General features: G+C 40.3%; 1 protein-coding gene across 25 annotated transcripts in view; it reads left to right on the forward strand.

Annotated features, from left to right (window-relative positions):
- The first annotated feature begins 5,719 nt into the window (after positions 1-5,719).
- The window catches only part of ptprk (protein tyrosine phosphatase receptor type K), a 113,768-nt gene continuing 95,974 nt past the window's right edge, over positions 5,720-23,513 (forward strand). For 16 of the 25 annotated variants that reach the window (XM_065963597.1, XM_065963604.1, XM_065963608.1 and 13 more), the window contains exons 1-2: positions 5,721-6,020; positions 12,153-12,176. In XM_065963597.1, coding sequence (XP_065819669.1) covers positions 5,939-6,020; positions 12,153-12,176 — 106 coding nt within the window. In that variant the 5' untranslated portion in view covers positions 5,721-5,938. Of the gene's footprint in view, positions 6,021-12,152; positions 12,177-23,513 lie in introns of all 25 variants that reach the window. The other 9 variants (XM_065963593.1, XM_065963596.1, XM_065963603.1 and 6 more) reach the window with 2 other exon arrangements.

Raw genomic sequence — 23,513 nt, forward strand, 5'->3', positions numbered from 1 at the left:
CAGACTAACATTTTCTATATCGTGCTATTGTGTGCCTGAAATGTACAATTGAGAGCTAACTGCACAGTTGTATCCCAAATCATTTAAGTTGCACTTAAGATCAATGACTAACCACACATCTGGGATATACAGGGAGATAATTTTTTAATTTTAAGTTTATTATTATAATTTTTTTTATTTAGTGATAGGGTATTGGACCGTGTTAGAAATCGTGTTTTAAAGAGAGGGGAATGACATTCAGGAAATTAGCCACAGGTCGGATTCAAACCCGGGCCGCCCGCTTGCAGGATTATGGTCTCTGCACACTACCACTAGGCTACCGACACCACCATAAAGATAACTTTTAAGACATTTGATAAAAAGTATTCAGTTTCTTTATTGTCAAAATGGAAGTGATCCCTATTTTGACATTGTTACGTCCCGAGTTTTTAAGGAAACTACAAAATGTTGTGTCAGTCCCAATATTCCTACTCCAAAGAAAGGCCGGAGGAACGGTTTAATTCGGATTCAAAGCAGCAGTTTTATACGCTTCAGAGATGAGAAATACAACAAAAATCATGGAAGCCAGCTGTATTCTTTCCTAACATAATACAAAACTTAACGAATGAAGAAACAAATAACAATGGAAAAGACAAATGGGAAGATAACAAATGGTGCTCCATAAATCTGGTGATAATCAATCTATTAAAATCTAAACTACATTTCTATCACATGATTTGTCAAATCAGGCTTACACAACACACACAGGGGCCCCCTACTGGCCTGGGACCTCCCGAGCAGTAGCCTGCCTTGCCTGTTGAAAAGCAGTGCCTCTACCTAACTAACATTTGTGTAAACTAATATTCCATAGTTCATGAATACTTAAGTTATGGCCAAACATTTCTTTTAGCTATCACAGCATCTCAACTTTTGACCTTTGACCTTTCATAACCAAAATCTAATCTTTCCTCATCCTTGGGTTAAAAAAAGAGTTGTTTCAATCACTATAGTAGGACAGGCCCACGATATATGAATATAACGCCCCAGGCCGCAGCTGTCACCAGCACAGAGGACTTAAAAGGAGCATTGCTACTAAACAGAATCATCCAACATTTACACTTTAAGTTTCCCAAAAACACAGTAGCCTCGTCAGCCGTCCATCACAAACCAGACTCAAGATGAAACATTTGTTCTCTAAATTGCATTGAGCTACAGGTGAGCTCCAGTGAGTGCTGTGACAGGTAAGATTGCTGCAAATTGCCTGCACAGGAACAATGTTCCTGCGTCGGGTTCAAAACAAGGTCAAAAAAAGATAAATGTTTTTTATGCTTGCAGTCCATTTCCAGCGCAGATATTCTTCCAGGTAGACTAACTTTCAGTCTGTTATTACACAGTGATGACTACCTGCCGTGATGTTCTTTACCGGCTTTTGCCACCTGAAGCCAGATAAGAGTTGCAACATGATAGTTTTTGTTTGATGTGAGGGGTAAAAAAAAAACAACAGGGGTTAAAAAAAAACCCTCTTCAAATCACTAAAGACCAGAAATCCACACTGGGAAAGACAATGTCTAAATGGTTTAAAGGCTGTCAAAAAAAATACAATAGGCAGAGAAAATGCTTTCATGGCTCCACATGAAAATTCAAGCAACAAGTCTTTTTTTTTTTTTTTTTTAAATACTCCACCACATGTCTGACTTTCAGAATTTTACAGTAGATTGAAGATCTATACATCTCAAGTCAGTGAGTCGAAATTCACTCTAACCGCCACACTATTTGATTTAGGGTTATTGTACAAAAAAGTCTCCATCCAAAAAATGATTCTGAAACAGTTTCAGGGGCGTTGGTTTAGATAAATCAGTGGAGCAGGTTCCCCATTAAAGCTGGACTCAGTGGTAGAGTTGATGGTTTGATCCCCAGCTCCTGCAGCCTCATAACCGTTGTGTCCTTGGGCAAGACACTTAGCCCCAAGTTGCTCCTGCTGCTTCTGCTAATACGGATGGCCACTTTACATAGCAGCCTCTGACATCAGTGTGTGAATGTGTAGGTGTGACCTGCAGTGTATAAGTGCTTTGAGTAGTCAGAAGACTAGAAAAGTCCTATACAAGCTCAAGTATCATTTCCAGAGGCTAAATCCTTGATGCACTGGTGACTTGCAACCACTTGGTGCTTGTCATCCTGACTCCCTCTTTACATTTACTGTCTCTCCTCAGCTGGTCTAATGAAAGAGAGAGCCAATAAAAACTAATAAGAAAATTAGCCTAAATCCAAAGCTGAACATTTTGAAAACTATCCTTATAATGTGTTTGACCTGGGCATGTTTAGGCCTTTTTATTTATTACAAATTAAAAAAAATAAAATACAGGAAAACTTCACACCACAGCCTTTTGAACTGAGTGTTAGTGGCGTCCTTGATCCAAGTACTGATTGTCATGTCCAGCTCAGTGTCTTAGGTTGTTTTAATTTCTATCTTGTATTATTTCCTGGTTTGGGTCACTAACGTCTCCTCTCGTTTCAGATCCTTCACTTCCTGCCCTCATGTGTTTCCCACCTGTGTGATTGTCTGCCCCGCCCTGATTGTTCCCAGCTGCATCTCGTTGTCTTCCCCCTCACCCTAGTATTTAGTCTGTAGCTTCCCTTCCTTCTATGCCAGTTCGTTTTTGACCCCTGTAAGAAGTGTTCAAGCCTTTTGTTTCCTCTTTGATCACTTTTTTGGATTGTGTCGTCTTAAAGAGTAAAGACTGTTTTTTTCCCCCCAATCAAAGACTGCGTTGTGAGTCCTGCTTTTGGGTTCAGTTGCCTGTGGTGTTGTTACACTGATGGCCCCTGACTTTCAGTGTGGACAGCAGTTGTCCCTTTCTTGGCTGCCAGAGTTCACCACAGTCACAAAAATGTTTATGGTATGAATAGCTTTTGTCATTACTGGTTCGCACTAAATTGGAGGAGGGAGGGGTTTATAACTAATTTGCTTTAATTTAATTAAGCCTAAGAGATATTAATAAATCTGCATAATTAGGAGTGCTTGAGATGACTGACAAGTGGACGTGCTGTAGCTGTTTGCCAGGAGGCTTAATTCCTGCCTAAGCTCCACCTCTTTGTCTGTTTCTAGATTGATTGACAGTTAGGTTGAGATAGCGTTTCCAACATGACAACTGCAATCGATGGGCATCAAAATACCTCTTCAGAAACCAATGGGTGGTGACGTTGATGATTTTCAGTCGGCAGTCCTTCTGATATCCTCTAATTCTGATTCTGATGACTCAAAACAATAGTTCAGAGCTTCACTACTCAAAGTGTCATGTGCACAATTGTTGTGTGCAGAGCCGAGATAGCGACAATAAAATTGTGATTTGAATAATGGCCTTAACAGCAAATCAAGGTGTTTTCAGAGTAGATTTTCTAATAATTATGATTGATGTTTCCACACGGATTGGTGGAGGATAGGCCATTTGCATTTATATTATTGCAATCTCCTTTTGTAATTGTGAATATTCTCAACTATAAATTTTATCTTTGAAATTTGCATCTCTGATTCTCATGCTTGACAGAACCTCACAGACGTCCATGCCTGCATATACAGTTGTATCCCACAAACACTATACCCATGCAAAATCTGAGTTTAAAGTACAGGTATGCTCAGATGATTTCAGCCCTCTGTAAACAAACCTGCAAAGATAGGAGGCTGCCTGCATCATTGCATACAAAAGTGTGGCATGACAGCTGTGTGTACGAGAAAATAGCTTCAAATAACAACCTGGAACGTGCAACTTCAGCAAACACAACGGTAAAAACACACTGCTGACTATAATAGCAGGGTACAAGCGCTGTTTTACCAAAGCGAATTCACATTTTGAAGGAGAGTCGTAGCAACAGAGAGATTTTATGATGACAGGACACCCAGGTTTTATTTTGAGGACACCTACAGATCCAAACCAGACAGTTAGATTTGCTGTTAGAGCAGAAAGAAACACTTATGATTACAAGCACTCCCATCCAGCACCAACAGAACAAAAGTTTTCACATGTGAATATCCCTATCTTCCTAAGCCAGGCACTTGAAAGAAGATATTTTTCATGCCTTTTATGACAAAATAAAGTGGCACTAAAAGAGAGACAACACACATGTGGTTCCCTGCTCGTCCTTTTCTAGCCACACCACATATTTTTAGCCCAGCTGTGCATCAAGTCAAAACACCAATTTTGTCTTTTTGGCAGGCCTTTCATGATGTCATCTAGCCTCAGCTTGACACGCACGGCTGTCATCATCGATGGCAGATGGTGAAATGTGGGCAAATGATTTGTTTTGAATTCTACTACAAGCATACAGAAACCAGCACGAACACAAGAACATGGTTAGCTACTGTATATTGCACCATTACTCACATACGCTGCAGAAAATGTGTTAAATGTACTAACTGCAGTGATTTATTTTATGATCTAAAACCAAGGATGTAAAGGTCAACCTTGAACCACATGCTAAAGTGATTAAATTCATTTTTTGACAGAAAGGTTCTTTCAACAAATAAAAAATAAAGTGAAGTTCACAGTCCAGCAACTGTCCACAAGGTCTGCTGTAAATCAAAAGGAAGCACCTCCTGGCTGTACATCTTGATGACGCTGCACATCCTGACGCTGCTCTGGTTTGTGTCTTTGAAACAGTTTGATTTTGTCCTTCAGAACTTTTGTATCTCTGTTTTATCTTTATCCAAGTTTTCAAATAAGCACAATTTATAGACATTGATATAAACTCAAACATCATCCTTTGATGGAACATAATTATAGTTCTAAAAATAGTGGAGGTTTGTTGTGTGTGTTTCTTCTACTGTCTCATCTACAGAGGATATTATATTCAGGCTGAAAGGTGTTGGGCATTGGTTCACAACCTGTGGTCTGGGCACCCCTAGGAGGCGCACCAAAGATCTCATGTAGGGCTCAAGGCTTTTTCTGCTCTGAGGTTGTCAAAGTTAGAGTTGCACATATGAACTAAAATCATGATAGTTCATACAAAGGTCTGTCGGAAAGAACATGTGTGCCGGCTTATTCTGTTTGAATATAAATAATCAATTACATTTAATTGTTTGATACTCATAATTAGGAGATCAGCATTATCCATGCAGGAATGTATGACTTTATATTTACTATAGTGGACACACTATTTTCTATGAAATACAAACCAGCACTAATTTAATGAGTGGCTAACGTATGTTAAATCATATTTCAACCTGCAGTGACTATAACAGTCAAATACAATAATTAGGTTAAAATGTAGTCTATTAAAAAAATCTCTTAATTAAAAAAACAAATGTAAAAATGTTGTAAAATGGAAAGCCAGAGCCTTTGAGTCAAGTAGCTAAATACAAAACTAGTTTTTTTAAAAATGTAAAGGCCTACTGATGACAGGGAAATTAAAAAAAAAAGGAAATGTGAGGCAATCATTTATTTAGGTTAAAAGGCTTCAATATAGTTTATATAGCATACTCTCTGCTCCCATATTTAACTGAACTTTATTGTAAAAGTTTGGATTAATGGTGGTGATTACACTAATGAGGAAAACTATGACAAAAACATCATTACTAATGTTTTTTTAACTGAAGAAGGCCTGTACAAAAATACAGGTTTTGATTTTTTATTTATTTTTTTAATTCCCCTTTCAATTAACTCCTACCTCGTGACGTCACGCACTCTCTCTGCTGCGCTCCTCGCGCTCCCTCCCTCTCTGTGTCGCTCGCGCTCCCTCACTCAACAAAGTGTAGAGTCCGCGAGAGCCCGTAGGAAGCGAAAAGAGAGAAACCGGAGAAAGGAGAGAATGGGGCGGCTGAATTCACCACAGCAGGAGGAATAATAACGCAACGAAAAAGATACAATACATAGAAGACGGAGAAACACGAAGGGGGAAAAAAAACTTTTTTTTTACGGAGGGGAGAAAACTGTTCCGGACTCATCCGACGGCCACGTTTTAAAACATGGATACACTTTTCTCTGCACTCCCGGGACTCCTGTTTCTCCTCTCGACTGTTGGGAAAGTCTCCGGTCAGATACCGACAGGTGAGTACAAAAACGGAATAAAACAGACAGTTCATGGGGGTTTCCTCCCGTGCTGTGAAATGAAAGTTTGGACGTTTTTCCCTCCCCGTCTGTGCTTACGTTTGAATTCCTGACAGGTGTGTTTAGGTGTTGTAGAAAAGTTAGCCACCGTGTTCATGTTGTAGCCTATACTGTTGTGACTATTTTAGTGCTTTTGTAGGCTACTGTTCAGCAGCACAGGTAGGTTATCTACGCACGTCAAAGTGGGCTTTTTGTCCCTGTGTGAAGTGTAAAATGTTTCATCCTGGGCTGTTCGAGCCTGTGTGAAACTGTCGGCTCTTGTTTGAACTTGGTCTGTTTGCCGAGTCGGGTGCTCAGTTTGCACGAATGACTAAAACGGATGCATGCTTGGGTTGGTCACTGAAATGTCGGAGTTTTAAACAAAGTTGACATATTTATTCAGACTCGGAACTCCGGGACTGATTTTTCTGCAGCCTACAAAACTACGGGTTTTTAAATTTAGAATCAAAAGTCAGAAATATGCTGCACATCATCATCATCATGAGCTTGCAAACGAGCTACAGTGGCAGACATTTGCACCTTTTGCACGGGGCTACCTGTTAAAAGCTCGTGTTAGGTTGAAGGGATAGAGATTTCATGATGGTGTGTGTGTGTAGAGAAACATCGCCCCCCCCCCCCTCCTGTTCGCCGTGCAGCCTCACGGACAACGCGTGAATGGAGAAAAAGTTAAGGTGTGCACTAAAATCTCCCCTTGATAACTATAATATTCCCTCCGAATCACTGGAATTATTTATATTTTTTCTAGTTTATACTGCAATCTAGTGCTCTGTGACGTTACGGTGTGATCATTATTGTATCTACGGCGTTAAGCGATCATTTCTGTCTTCGTGGGGGTTTTTTTTTTTAGCTATAATGTTATCTATCGAGTGTCCTGTGTAGTCTGCGATGTTTTAGGACAACTCTAAGTCGTTTAAATGAGTCTTTCTCATTACGCAAACCGAATGAACCTCATCTGCTTCAACTTTATTCGCGCTGCATGCAGTAAAACCTAATGGTTAGGATTATAGTCTGTACGCTGATCTCCTGTTTGATGAAGTGAACGATGTTCTTGCACAGTGATTTAACTAACAGGAGACAGAAGAGGAAGGACAGGGTCGTCCACTCTTACGTAGATAACCTGGCTTTAAGTGAATTTGTGAAGGTTTTACTCTTTATGGTGTTACATGTGATTTGAAATACTACACCTGCATGACAGAGAGGATGAAACTTCAACATGACGCATTCATAGTTGAAGCCCGAGTCTCTGCGCATGACATTTGTTTATTAAACTCTTTCTAATTTGTCCGGTGATGCATGCAAAGCCCGTTTCCCTGACTTCAGGATGCCCTTGGAGCCCGGTTTAAAGCGAAGGATGCATTGCAAAGTGTGCTTGGTTTGCTCCCGTTTCGTCCGTGTGGTGTGCAGAAAAGCAACTGTGCTACAGGGAGGGCAAAACGCTGGATCAGTTCTTCTTGCGGGATGCAAAAGTCCGCGTAATAAACTACATTAGGGGGTTATATCCTGTATACGATGTGTTTGCTGTCGGTGCAGGGCAGATCGGACGTCTTCCAAGATTCTCTGCAGCTCTTATACTCCGCGCAAGCAAACTCTCTCTCTACCTGTGCCTTTGTGCGTGGATTGGCTTTTGTGCGCTTTATTTCCGCATTCAGCAGTTGTTAGTGTCTGCACTCTTAACTCAGACAGAGAGAGAAAGACAGACACTTCCACAGCTGTTAGACAGCTGACCTCTGAAGTTACACTAACACCACAGAGGCTGTAACAAAGGACAAGTAAAGCGCATTTGAAGCGCTGGACACGACCTGAAGCGGGATATAAAACGTCGCTTTCTGCTGCAGAATTCCCCTTTGTCTGTTAATGATTTGCATTGAAATTACACATTAATTACCACTTCATCTGTGAACGTTTTATTGCCCCCCCCCCCCCCTCCCCATATTCTGTAACTCCCCCCTCCCCCTCCCGTGTAGCCATTTGGCCCTCTGGGGTAACAAATGTGTGGAATTTCTTTGAGGCCTCTTTGGGAATCTGAGTGCTGTTAATTTGCAAGTAAATACTAGTGACCAGAGGCCTCTTTGCACAGGGTGGGAGGTGGGCTATCATTAATGAGGAGAGGGGCTTAAAAAAGAGGACTTGCAGTTAGTTGTCTTGCAGAAGAAAATAATATATTTCTGTTTAAGATAAAGTCAATCAGCAGTAATTTAATTTAATCAGATCAAGGGAAAGGTTTCTTTAATTGCAATGAAACAATGAAATTTCTCGGGATAATGAGTTAATTGCTTTGTCCCTTTTCAATGCTCACTGTGAATCTTAATTCATGGAGACACGACGTGTATATATGTATTGCACACAAAGCAAGACCTTGCATGTATTGCTAAAGGAGTGCAAACATTTTTTTATTACTCTAATATGATCCCAGAAGTTTTATGTTTAACTGCCGAGGCTGATAGGGTTAATGAGCACGACATAAATGCTGCCAGCCTTGTAAGAAAAAGTGGTGATTATTTAAACAGAAGTCAGTAGTGAAGACAATCACGTGTGTTTTGTGCTGCAGCATCCGCCGCCAGCAGTCAAGCCCTGAAATCAGAGACAAGGACGGGGAAAAATCGATGGCAGAGGATTTAAAATGTGTCCGTCATATTGTAACAAAGTCACTTTGAGTTTGTGTTAATGCGTCTTTTCTCTCAAACTGTCTCATTTCTCGCTTTTATCTCCCAGTTTCCCATTTAGAAAGTCAAACTATAAATTTTAGCATTTCTGTGAATTTGTCTCGTCTTATCAGAATGGTTTTGGCCTATCACTTTCAAAGTCAGTGTAATAAATGTGCGTCTCGTCGACTGTACGAAGACAGTAAGTGAGCTTTTGTTAATTTGACAACTTTCTAAATCTGTCTCCTCGCTGATCGAGCTTTGACACACATTCCAGGCGTCTTTAATCTTAATGAAGTGAAATAATTGTTTTCCATCAGCGTCTGCAGACAAATTAAGAGGCTGCCGCTGCCACCAAACACCCCATCTGAGCTGGTTTAATTACAATTTTGAATTATTTTAGTATTTTGAACATTAGAACCAAGTTGGTTTAATTATAATTACTTTTCTGCTCAACTTGAAAGATGAAATTAAAATGTGTTTTTCCAGAGAGAAAAAGAATTGAAAGTGAGAAAGAGGAGAAGAAAAACAAGAAATGCAACCATTGGTTTTTGGCCGTGGGCATCTCCTCCACTCAAGAGACTGTGAAAACGGCAGGAGGGGGAGTGTGTTTGTGTGTGCTTCGCTGTCATGTCTTGTGTGTGTGTGTGTGTGTGTGTGTGTGTGTGTCTGTGTGTCATGTGTGTTGCTGTCACTTGAAGAGAAAGAGGGAGGCCGATGCTTTTAAGCCCTGCAGAGTACAGTGGTACAAAGATGTTTGCCTCTCATTTAGTCTCATGTGAAAATGCCTCATCATTCTACTCGTGCCATGTAAAATGGCGCCAAATCAAAAGGCCTTTTTTATTTATTTTCTCATTAAAAGTAATGCCTTGGTCTGCCGTCTTTCAGATCCATCCTAATGTCTTCTCTTCAAATCAAACGCCGCTTTGCTCAGAGCCAAACTGTTTCCATGGATTTCAATTTTGTGATAGATTTGAGAAATCCATCTCTTTGAAAGTAACTGGCTCATTTCTCCTGCGTTTAGGGATGAAGTCTGCGTGCACACAAGCGTGTGTGTGTGAAATGTAATTAATCTGTTGAGAGAATTCATTAGCTAATCCCTCATTAGACTTTGTGTGCATGTGTGTGTGTGTAAGAATGATTTGGAGGGTTTGTGCTGAAATATGGATTAGCAACACACAGCGACGGTGCAACCTCTTATCCTCGCACTGTTGCCAGAGAGTTAAGTGAGAGGGGGAGTGAGAACATGACAGGACTGACACAGGTTGTGGTTCAGGTTTTTCATACTCCATGCAGTGCAAAGCGATGTTCTACAACAGGTTGCATGACTAATCACAGGAACATTTTTGATTTAAGTAAATTTCAAGCTGATTTTGAGCTTTTGAGAATATGTCAATCAGCACACGTTCCCAGCATCCAGTTATTGCTTGTAATTTGCCTGCTGACAAAACATAATGATTGGCAGGAGGGAGCAAAATGTTTAACATTAAAAATCCTTCTAAGTTGCAGCCTTAGTCTGTATGAGCATGGAGGAAATTCCAACACCTGGATAATAAGCCCAAAAATATTCAGTAAAACAAGAACTGATGAACCGACCTATACAGCAAAAAAGGACTTATTGACAAGTTTACTTCCAGAAGTTGTCACCAACCCATAGATCTTTATCAGTGACATCCCATATTTTTACTTTCTACTTTCTCAGAAGAAAATCTCTACTAACTTAAAAACATCCATGGAAAAAACGCAGGTTGATTTTTTTTTTTTTTGTGTGTGGCTGCAATTCCATAAGTGGCCACTAGGCAAAGTTGGACTCTATGCTCTCCATTACAAAAATTCTGAAACATTTTTCCAAAAGACCAAGGTAACTTTTTAAAAAGTCTACTTTTGGGCAACCAACTGTTCAAAAGTCCAAAGATTAATTTAACAGTCTTAGAAAACATGTACAAGTGGCATCCAATCATCCAATTTTGGAGAATGTAATCAAATTATTTTTTGAGTTTATGTTTTTATAAAACTTGCGATTTGGAATGTGTAGCCCCCGACTTAAATTGTTAAGCCACAATGGTGATTGAGATTGGACACAACACTCTCCTGATTATAAATGTATCCAGAGGAAGTTAACATGGACATGGAAGATTTGTTTAAAGCGGATGAAATCAGAAACCAATGTTTTACAAAATCCTGTTACCATTTGTCGTATTTTTTCTGATTCTACAACATTTTTCCTCAAGAAAACTTTTTAGACAATTTTTAACATTGTCTATATTATTTCATAGCGTTTCCACTCTTTTGTTTCCTGCAAAAATGAGATGGGGACAAAAATGCAGATAAAAATGTTCTGAACGTTAAAGTCAGGATCAGGATTAACCTTCAGGCACTGGAACATGATGGGTTTAGATCATCAGCCACGCAAAGCATGAAGTGATCCATGAACATGTTTAAGTCTCAATGAAGGAAATGAAGGAAAGCGGCACATCCACAACAAATCCTGAATCCCTAAAATATCACATCCCTGATGAATGATGGTTATTAGTCCAGTATCATCAATCTCAGCTCGGCCCCGTTTGGCTCTGGTCACAGCTGTCAGTACAAGGGGGCCTTGAAACACCCTGCTGCCTTTCTCTCACACAATCACACGCACATACACACGGTTGCCTAATGACAGATTAAGTAATCAACACTCTCAGCTGATTAATTACGTTACAGTTCACACACACACACACACACACACACACACACACACACACACCCATACATACACAGACGTGGGCAGCTTCAGTACCAGTTGTGTAGTCTAGTGTGGTGATAAAATGTGTAATGGAGATGTGTCTGGTGTGTGTGTGTGTAAGGGCGGGGGAGGTTGGGACAAGTGGCGACAGGTGATGACAATCTTGGGAAAAGGATTATTTTAAGGGTTACCATGAGGGTGAGGTGAAGCAGAGGGGAAAGGTTGTGATCAGGCATCTGTTGGCCTAAGAGTCCGTGTTTAAGAACATGTGCAAGCCGACAGATTGGTCTCACCACAGATTTGTGTATCACGTCAACTTTGAAAATATCTATTCTTTCTTTTGCCTTTTTCTAACAATGGTGTCTGAAGCTGTGGGATAATTTGGTTGCTGCTGAGCAGATTTGTTATCAGTCGTGGTCAGAAACAGTACAAGGAAAGAAGGAATCAAATGAAAGCTATTGTGTTGGCTCCTGGTACTGGACAACTCTTTTGGGCTGGGTTGTGGTTTCAAGGGAACATTTTTGGCCCGTTGTAAGCTGCTGCCTTACATTGGACAAATGATTGTTCAGTCTGAATAAGTGTTGTGTGCTGTGAGATGAAGATGTGAATGCATCTTAAAACTTCTCGTGTGTGTGTGACTCTACAACTTTGCATGCAGTCTAATCTGATTCTTCTTCTTTGCTTTTCTTCTGTTGCACGCAGCTCACATGGGGCGCGCTGAGAAGGGTGAGTTACAAGTGGCCAGCTAAGAGCTGAGCTTCATAGTCATCATCATAACCTAGAGTGTTTGGTGTTGTCGTCATTAACCCATAGTGTTCACCTTAACTGTCACCTAAAGTTCCCTTTTCAAAGATGAGACATCAGGTATGCGCATGTGAAAGAAACACAACGTCATCTTTAAGCCAGCACGTCCTCATTAACCATCACATTTTGATAAAATGATCATTCGTGGGTGTTCTGTTCTTTGCTATTATAAGAAATCTTGCGCTGACTCAACATTTCAGTATCTTTTCATGCATCCCAACAAAGATAATAGCTACTGATATCAGTAAAAAAAAATGATCATTGTATGTAAAATAGCAATAAAAACCTACACAGTATTTTAATGGAGAATTGATCTTGTATCACATATTTTAATATCGGGACTCTTAAGTGTATCAGTATTTTCTTTCACCTCCTAAAGTCACATTGTGATAACATTTAGTATAGAGTCACGAGCCTACTTGATTTTCTGCAAATTGAAGGTTCAATCGTGAAATTTTTGTAAAGCGTCATATTTTCAAGGTCAAATCTGCATCTGTTATAATGGAAGTGTTTTGAATTCACTGAAAAAGTTTTCTGAAACACTGCGGCACTGGTTTACTGTAGTCTGTGTTTGTGACTCTGCCAGCCTGGCTGCCAGTTGATCTATTTGCCATTTGTCTGTCTGTGTGTGTACCTCTCCGCCCTACTTTGTCTCTGTCTGTCTGCCTGTGTGTAGTTAGACAGCTGTCGGCAGGTTTAAAGGTTCCCGCTGCTGTTTGTTTAGTTGAGTCATGTTTTTATTGAAGGATTTTTCAAAGTAACTTTGTCCCTGCAGTCCCTGAACACACCTCTTCGTCTTCTCTTCTCATAACTGTCCATTTTAGCTACCTCACATCCTCTCACTCCGTCTCACACCTATCCTCTAACTCTCCTGCCTCCGCCTGTCTCTCCTTCACACACAGACACTCAATGTGGGAGTGGTGTTAATGAGGGACTGGTGTTTTTGTGTGAAAGTGACAGGTTAGTAAAATAGACGCTGCAGACACTGCACAATGCAGAGTCTAACTGAGTTGTGTTGAGTTTGGTATCCCACAAGGCTTTGCTTTGCTCTGACAAAATCAAAGCAAAAATCATCTTTATGTTTATTTACAAAAATCCACAGTTGATTTAGACAAGTCCCCAAACCACAAAAAATGCTTGATTCCCCCCCCCCCCCCCTTATAAACATGTGTAAGTCTAACACAGGATTTGAAGTGCTATGCTCCAAAACACACATTATTTGATGCAAAAATAATAGATACATAACGAAAGCCCAGCAGGGCAGAAACACTGTCAGTTCATATTAAGCAGGACAGATTCTTGAAAACAGTTTTGGCAGCTTCCACCTCAGCCGCAACGTGTCTCAGTAAAAACGCTCAACTCGGTCCCTGAGATAAGATGTGTTTGTGAGTGAAACAACCTCCAGTGCTTCATGAGTTTGCTGTAATTTGAAGGTGAAGTAAAACTGAATAAAGATGTATGTAGGTTTCATGTTAGTTAGGATTTGGTTGTTGGCGGATTGACTTTATATCTAACTTTATTTCTAATTTACAGGCACAGAATCAAACATAAAAAGACTGTTTTCAATAATGTTCTTGTTCTATTTTGAATAATCCATAACTACAAAGAGGGCTATAGTGCTGGTCTTCTGTTTTGAATAGAAACTAAAACCCATAGTTGTACAGTCAAGTTTTCTATTTCCATCAAATTCCACTGAGCCTTTCTCAAAAGGGAAACGTTTTGAAATATCAAGGCCTTATTTTCTCACAAAAAACATCTTTGTACAATACTTATCAAAGCACATACTATTCTCAACTTAATTTCTGCTCCAATAGTAACATGAGTTATCTACTGTCTAAAGGATGTAGCGAGTATGAAGTCAGAAAAGATGACTAGAGCTAGGTTTATTGGAAATACAGCTGTCTGATACAACTGGAATCATCTTTTGATAAGTTGAACAAATGAGTGTTAACATGATTGCATCAAATACTGTTGAAGGTCACATTCAAGAACCTCGAGTAGAGAGCTCATCCCAAAGCTGATAAAGTGTCAGCGTGGGGCCAAACCCTTACTGTAAATCTCCTGTTTCTCTGCTGTTTCTGTAACCGAGCCCTGCCATTGCCCTGCATGTTTAGCAAATGTTTGCCAACACTGGGGGTCTAGCCAAACCACTGAAGACTAAAATACACAAGTTTTTGGGAACTCTTGTTGCTTAACCATGCAGCCTCGCTTCAAATATGAGCTGGGAAGTGTGCCACATGATCACACGATCGTCTTTCTTAGCAGTCCAAAAGATTATCTTAGAACAGGAGAATTTCAGTGGGAATCATACGTTTGGACTTTTCAGGGACATGTGCCTTAGTGTCCTTGCTGAGGCTATTTTAGTCGAACTCAAAGCTCCTTAAGAGACACTTTAGACAAATCAAGATAAGGAAGTGTCTCTGAAGTGACAGGCTACATTGGAATTTGTTCAAGACAGAAAAAAAGCTGTCCATAAAAGGAGGTTGTTCTTTGTTCTTTTGTCTGTATGTGAGTAAACTTGACAAAAAAACGGTGTATATATGTGAGATGGAGCCTCTTTATGTTAGCCTTCAGGTGGAATTGGGTTTATAGTCAGGGCCAAAGGGCTGTTGTGTGTGTGTGTGTGTGTGTGTGTGTGTGTGTGTGTGTGTGCATGCAGCTATGGGCAGTGGCTGAAGTGTTTTCCATTAGTCCAGTTAAGAAGACATCTGTCATAAAGCTGCACCACACACACACAAACACACAAAAGTAGCCATAGCCATAAGCAATCCCTGTGCAGTATACCATAGCAAGTCTCATCCTGATCTCTGTGTGTGGCCACGTGTTAAAACCCCAGAGGACTTACAGCCACAGTATGTACATCCTGATAGCAAAAAGGACAGTATTTTTACAGTTCTTATAGACCTTTCTAATAACTCTCCTCTGCTCTTTAAGCTGATTTCAGTAGAAAGCAGCAGAAAGCTTTCAAGATATAAACCCCTTTTCTATGTGTGTGTGTGTGAATCAGGGGCTCACAGACAGATGACCAGTCCATTAAGATTATCATCTCCATCCCCCGACCGTGTATCTTCACATTACTGCGCTCCTGCTCTGTGTAAGCAGAGATTTAAATCTTCCAGCAGATATCCCATAGTTATCTTTTTCCTCTAATTGATGTTGCACAGTTTCTTTTTCAATCTGTCCTCCATAGTAATCGCTCGTTTTGTCTGTCTGTCTGTCTTTCATTCGTGTGTGTGTGTGTGTGTGTGTGTGTGTGTCCCTTCTGTTAGCAAATGACTACATGACTGCAGACACACGGTCAGTCTGACAGCATGGCGTGCACGTGTTGAGCACCTTCAGTCAATCACTCTAACAGACAGGCTGCGTGTGGGAGTCTGCAGACAGACATTTGAGTGTTGAACATCTGTCTGTCACTTTTCTGGTCGTTCCTGCTGAGACACTCTCAGCTCTATATGTAGCTTGTTAAACACGTTAAAGCAACATTATGTACACTCATTAAGATTTTACCTCCAAATAACTGCTTCTGAATTATTATGATTACTAAGTTAAAAGATATCCAAGAGAACATTTGAAAGAAAATGAGCAGGCAATAGTTGGACTAGCTTAACTTGTTTGCCAATAAATTAATAATGTTCACCACTTTGCAAAAATAACATTTTTTTTTAAATATTGCTCCAAGGGAAAGCTTTCTTTGCAAATGAACTAAAGCCGGTTTCACATATGCACTCCTGAAAATATCTAGATCATTTCAGGAGGACTACTCCAGATATTCTCCTGACTTGGCTGTTCACACTTGCTCCTCCCAGCTGGAGACTACAGATTTCCCGACGTAAGACGTGACGTAAATAAACAACGTGGAAGTAGCGGCCGTAGCAACAAAGTCCGCTACAGGACGTTATAATGACAATATTTGCCTTTATATCAATGCTATGTGTAATCCAATGGAATGACAACATCTACAAAAGAGCGGAGCACAACATACTGACGAACAGAAAACATAATGCAGCCGTTTAATTACGTGCACGGAGATCGTAGTGGTCGCGGGCAGACACTTTAGGCCGTCACTATATCAACGTCATTTTCTTCCTATTGGCTCAAATTGAAAATCTCCGGAGTACATTCGGCCGCGTTCAGACATCAGCTCCTCCGGATTATCTGCGGGAAAAAATACTAGGGGTCTGGCCGGATAAACTCTGGGTAATATCGGCTGTTGCGTTCACACATACAGCTCCTCCTGGAAATCTCTGGAGTTTTTCAGGAGATTTCCGTATGTGTGAAAAGGGTTTAAGACTTTGTGCAGTACAAAATACTAGGGGGGCTGGCGGGAGAAAATGCTATTTGCGTTCACACCTACAGCTCCTCCTGGAGTTTCTGCAAGTGTGAAAGCCCTACAAGTTGTCAGTAGAAAATTGTGTAAGAACAAATAAGTTATTTGATTTGTTACATTTTGTTTAAATTTAGACTCTTTGGTTTCAATAGATTTATATTATATCCGAAGAATGTTGTAAACATTTTCATGTACGTTGGCTAGAGGTAACAATTACAGTAACCATGTGACAAACCCAAACTAGCCAAAGAAGACCCCCACTTCAACTTCTATTTACGTCATGTCATGCCTCCCCATCCTGCCTGACAGGTTGAGTCGTCCCCTGCTGTGAGGTACATGTGTGAACAACCATATCAGGAGGATTTCAGGGGCTGCCCTCCTGAAATTCTGTAGACATTTTCAGGATTCACATGTGAATACTGCTTTATAGTACAAAGTTACTATCCCTTCACCCTTCACAAACTTCCACTTCCACTAGAGTTACGCTTTAATGTTCATAGCCAGCATCAGCTTGAATATAGTTTAGTTTAAAACATGAGGAAAGCTGTATTTTACTGTACTACTGCCTGTTTGTCTCAAATGGGGGATTCCATCTGAAAAGCACACTTCTTGGGGATTCAAATTAGGTCACAAATGATGTGTAAACAGAGCAGTGTGTTGCTAGCCTACATCAGAATTTAAATATTTAGCACCGCAAACAGATTAACTGAGAGAGGTGCCTCGCTGGGCTTCCAGTAACTTTATACCTCGAAAACACTGAAGTGCTTGGATTTATTTCCCTGCATTCATGGGACTAAACAATAGTTGTTTTTTTCCAGGGTTTCAATAGATTTAAGGGTGTGGACACCTACTGAGGCCGTATTTCCCCAAGGCATTTTCTGTTTTAAAGTGAGCGCATAAATCCTTGTGGGAAACACTGAGCAAGAGTTCTTCCACCCAGATTACAGTAACTACAAAGTTTTTAAAATGGTGCAAATTGTGTGTCCGTTCCCCTAGAAGTGATAAGAAGCAGAAAAAATTCCCAAGGGAAGTCCCAGCTGCAGAGCAACATGAGAACCAAGAAAAACACCAAAATAGGATATGCAAGGTTTTCGTTGGCAGGTAGCTGTGAGATTCTTATTGTGAAGGTATTTGATTTATTTTATGATACTCACTTGAGCAGCACATCACACACACACACACACACACACACACACACACAAACACACTCCTTTGCGTTGTTGACACTATGCAGACTCCACGGTGTCTGGTGGAGTCGAGCAAAATCAGTCAGTTTAGTCAAACACACTCTCCTCTCCTCCCCTGTCCTCTACTCTACCTTCCCTACTTCCTCTGATTCCTCCAAACATTTCTGATGATCACTCTTTTAACTCCCTTACAACCTTCTCTAACGTTTATTTTACATCCATTCCCCCTTCTCCACTCCTTTTCTTTGGAATTTATGGCCCACTAACCCAAACAAAGCAACACAATGTTTATCAAACCATCCCCCATTCTCATGTACTCCTCCCCCCCCCCCCCCTCTTTGCTTCTACATACCCTCCACTAATGCCCCTTTTCTCCCCCTCTTCAGCCCACCTTCTCGTCTCCATTTCCCCCCTGTTTTTGTGTTTCCCTTTCCAAACACCCAAAACAAGATCAAGGGTGGGATTTTGTTCGCTCAATTCCAGACTTAATGGTGTTGAATTACAGGGATAAAGTGTGTGGAGTCTGCTTAAGGTGGAAATTGTAATTTAAGATATCCATGGGAGCAACACAGCAGTGCAGTAAGAAATAACTGTAAACTGAATGAAGTTGGTATTATTCAAAGCACCGTCTCTTATTTAAGAAGGCTAATGAAACTTTAGAATAAAAAAACATTAGGTTTTCTTTACTGTCCTAAATGTAGAGCTACATCTCGTCGTGCCTCCTGACCTGAGGTTAGAATAACCAATCTGCTATTACAAAAGGACTTCTGCACTGTAAAGGAAAAATGCAATTGACTTAAAAGTCCAGCTAACCTCTAGGATTGTAACCCGCAGTCCTTCAAGTTAATTCGTCAAAAATGACCTGTCCCCCCAGTTAAGTGTCATTCTAAAATAATCTGTTTTCGTCCTTGTTAAAGTTTTAGTTTGGTAATAAAAGAGGCCTCCACATTTGTCAAATTTCCACTGAGGCATTTCTTATTCTTTGCCTTGTGCAACCAAACTCCAGAACCAAAAGAATTTCAACTAAAAAGAAACCGATAAAAGCAGAAAATCCTCACAATTGAGACGATAGAACCAGTAAGTTTCGGCATTTCTGCTTTTTAAACTTTGATTTTTTTTTGTCAAAGTTACACAAGTTGCTGTTATTTCTTGAGTGTATCAATCATATCTCCCAAGCGAAAACACTTGCATGTTTTTATCTGATAGCTTAAAATCTTAAGAACAAATTCTCCTCTTCGGTGTCACGCTGGCACAAAACATCCTCACTCCTTCGTCTCCAACTCATTCCCCCCCTCTCCTGTATCATGTCAAGGTTTCTCTCTCTCTCTCTCTCTCTCCCCTCTGTCCTGCTATCTCTCCTACCCACTTTCTGGAATGCTTTTGTTAGTGTTTTGTCACTCTGTTTTCAGTTCAGCCAGATTTACTCTGACTCACACACACGACACACTACACCCCCCCCTCTGAATTTAAACCTTTGTAGAAGAAACTGTCTCTTTGTATTAAGTGGCTTGGTTAACTGTCACGATGTCTGTATCGGCCAAAGGTAAATAAAGTGTCTGTGTGTGCATCTCATGTATGTGTGTTCGTTGTGTTTGTGTGTTGTGTGTATGGGTGAGCAAAGCGAGCTGTCTTGTCGGAGTAACGGTTAGCAGATACAGCTCTACCTCCACATGACACAAACTGTCTCTTACACTCAACCTCACACACACACAGACGCACACACTCATACAATACTACCTTAACACACAGCGTCGCTCTGTCTTGTAGGGTTAGTCCCTCAGTACAAAGTCAGCTTTAAGAAGTTAAGTACATGTTTGAAACAGAACTGCTGCAGCCTGTGAACATGTGTGAGGTACTGCACATTTTTGTGGTTGATTAAGGTTTTCTAGATTAATGAGTGCCAATCTATATATTTCCCTCAATTTTAACAGATTTATCTTTTGGCTTTGTATGCCTTCATTGTAGAGACAGAAACTGGGGACAGATAGAGCGGGGAAAGGAGCCACAGGTCGGACTCCAACCCAGCCTATATGTACATGGGGCGCACGTTCAAAACTGTTGCCCACATGCTGTCATGCCCTGATTTAAGGTCATGTATATTAAGTGCAAAATGGAAACCTTGTGGAAGTCTTTCTATCACTCTATTTAGAAAACTGAAAAAAAAGATAGATATGTAATTTCTGTTTATCCAGGTGTGTCACATTTTCTTTTTGCTGCTGTATTCTGTGGTGCATCAGGAATTATGGCAACACATAGCCAACAGAGATAATTACAGCCCCAGAAGGGTAAACATATGTACATAAACCTTTGGTGTAGCATCAAAAGTAATGTTATCCTCTGTTTCTATGCAAAGCTTCTCTCTCGTTTTAGTTGAGACCTTAATGACTGAGCTTCAATTTGCAATGCAATGTACCTTTTGTGAAGTGTATAAAACCTCTAAACAGTAGGCGAGACCAAGGAAAAGCTTTTTGGATACATTTTTAAAGACAGCTTATTCAATTCATCACTAGCTGGCTTGTTTCTTCAAAATTAGGTCTTATGAAAAGAAAATGGCACCAGTATAAGGTTCAGTCACATAATCAACAATTGTGGCAAATATTCACCCAATTTCTGAATGTTTGTCAAGGATGTGTTTCCTCTTTCGGTGTGAACTCTTGTCTGATGAACATTGTTGGTCTTGATGTTCAGAGTTGATCGATTTCATTAAATATGCATGGTCAGCCTGTGGAAACACAAGTAGTGCATTGTGTTGGAAAATGTAGAAGTCTTTATTCAACCTTTGAACTGCATCGTTTCTCTCGCACGCTGTTAAAAAAACTCGGTGGTCCTTTTCCCCCTTAGATGAAAGCTACATCGGGAAAAAACTATGATCTGATCGAGGGTCTGTTTGGTCAAGCAGCTGCTCAAGATTCACCATTTGCTTTTAAGAGATACCATTTGTGACCTACACATTAATCACTTTTTTTACATTTGTTGTATTTGGCTGGACTGAACCTAAAAGAGGGGGACGAGAGGAAACACATTCTGTTACAAACACTTAGATTTGAAACATTCTGAAAACCCTATAATAGATGTTGTCCTATTTAACACATAAACAACAGTTCTAATGTATGCTTTGGCTTCAGTAACTTGTAATTTGTTACTTTACCCTTGTACAAACCACTTAACCTCAGGCCGATCCACTGGCACTGCTGCAGCGGCCACCAGTAGAAAACTGTAGTTACATCGTGGTAACCTTGTGAATGTATGGAAGAGCGGCTACAAACAGCAACACAATGACTCCCTGGATAATATAAGGTTAAAGTCGAAGCATGAAACTGGCTGTGCCTTTACTACACCTCCCCCTTTACTCCCACGCACCATCACACACACACACATGTGCACACACACACACACACACACACACTCCAGAGGGCTTACATACCTCTGGATGGAGCGAGAGAGAGGGAGCCACATGTGGTTTCGGTTAGCCACACTTTCCCCTCACACAGGCCCCAAACTAACCGCTTCTACTTCACCACGGTCAACTTACATGTGTATTTCTACAGTTCTGCGTACGCCGGCGTGTCGGCTTGTAAATCTTTCTGTCTGTCCGTGTCTGTGTCTGTGTTCTGTGTGTGTGGATGCATGTCCCAGCCCGCGGCAGAGTCAAGTAGAACAGTGAATCAAGGTTAGTGGTCCAAAGAGAGCAGGAGCGATTGAAGGAGGAGGAGAGGGGGGGGGGGACTTTAATTGAGGCAGCAGAGGAGGGAGTGAGGGAGGATAAAGAGACTGACTACAGTTTTTTTTTTTTCCCATTTGAACTCACTTTTAGCTGTATGTGTGACCTAAACATATTTGTTTCGTCATTCCTGGTGGTGATGTTGAGCTGGTGATGTTTAAGCTTTACACTTTGCACTTAATAAAACAGGCCAGACCATTGCAGGGATTTGATTTCACGAGGGCTTATAGCAAACAAATCTGCAGTTAGAGGATCTATCTTCCGCAGCTAATAATAGGCTATAATCTATTCTGCAGCATTTGTCCTGTTGCCCTTTTTTATTTCTCCTATATGGGTCAATAACAAGTGGTCGTATGAAACATTCATGCATGTTAAAATGACAAAGAAAGTCTTCAAACCTCTATTGCATTTCCACAATATTTCACTTGATTCACATGATCTGTTGCCCCATTCTTGATTCGAAAGTCTTCATATTTCTCGTCTGTTTATGCTGTTACCTTAGCACGAAGAGCTCAGCCTGAATATCCTGAAGTAAAAATGACCTTGTGAAGATGGACACTTATCTTGGCTCTTTCTCTTCCAAGTAGCTACATTTTATTTGAGTTAAACTAAGAATGAGATTTTCAAGTCGGACCAAGCTGAGCTATGTTGTATTGGTTCTTAAAAGCTGTGACTGTTATGTAAGTACGTGAAGATTTTGAGATTTTTTTCACAGCTTTTGATGAAGGTTTTTCATCTCCAATTCATGAGCACAAAAACATGCAGTTATACACAAAAATCCAACACATAAAAGTGTTTGTCTGACTGTCTTTAAAACAACACACAACATGAAGTTGTCTTAGAATCAGAGAAATATCAAGAATGATATCGCCTGAAGTGGTTCTTTTAATTAGATCTAGTCTTGACTGCATATTACATCATTACAAACTCGTGCTGTGCAGCTAGAGATTGGTCATACCCACATAACTTTATTTCAATTTCTAGCAAAGATCCCAACATTTTGAAAGCTCCAGAAATCTCAGTGTGAAATTTAGGGAAACAGGATTCTCTGATGCACAAAAAAGAGAATTTTTTAATTCAATGAAGTGGGTTTGAATATTAGATGTATTAATCTAAACCACCAAGGAGCAACAGTGAAGCCTGGTTCTGGATATAAATGTCAGGTTGGCCCCCTGTCCAACTTGCATTTTTCCCGTGCAGAAAAGCGCTGGCTGTGCGTTTGCATCAAGCATTTGTGCACTGAGAACAAAAGTGCTGCACGTCCGTCCCGTCTCTATGACAACAGTCTGTTGACAGCAGCCGCTGTATGACAGACACTTCTCTGTTACTTTTTACTGAATGTTTTTTATTTAAGGATCCGTTTTCCTCCAGATTAACTCAGAACTCAGAGCAAAGAAGATGTGGTTACAAAACACGATTTGTAGACAGAAAAAATATGGAAAATATTGTATATTTTTTGTCAAAATACTTGTTTTTAGATTTTATTTGATTTATAAAGTGGTTGATAATTATTGGAACATTCAAATTGTCTGTGAGTAAGTTTAAAATAATATTTTATCAGCTTCTCACTGAAAAGGTATACGGGGTTAGCTGGATACTCATCTTTGTCAAGATAGTATTTATAGTTTGGTCTCTGCTTCTTGAATGATGATTTTGCTCCAGGAAAAAACGAGTCAACATTTAGCTTCCTCCTGTGGGATTCCTCAAACATGAGTCACGTTCATGATACCGCCTGGTTTTTCTTAGAATCACTGAAAAAATCAAAACGACTGTTGCTGGCAACCAACACATCCTTGAACAGTGCAAAGCCTCCTCCTACTTGTGAGAAAGAATGAGAAAGCCGACCGTCTTCTAAACGACACCGAGAACAAAGAGTGGGCTTAACAAAACACTGTTTTGTTTATTTCTCTCTGTGGCTGGTCTCACTATCTCACTCTGTCCCGACTTCTTAAGTGAATTGTAAATCATTTTTCCTGGCTGCTGTGATATCAATTTAGCGTGTTATTAGAGCATAATGAAGCGTG

Source organism: Labrus bergylta, chromosome 15 (genome assembly GCF_963930695.1).
Source record: "Labrus bergylta chromosome 15, fLabBer1.1, whole genome shotgun sequence".
In the NCBI taxonomy this organism is placed as follows: domain Eukaryota; kingdom Metazoa; phylum Chordata; class Actinopteri; order Labriformes; family Labridae; genus Labrus; species Labrus bergylta.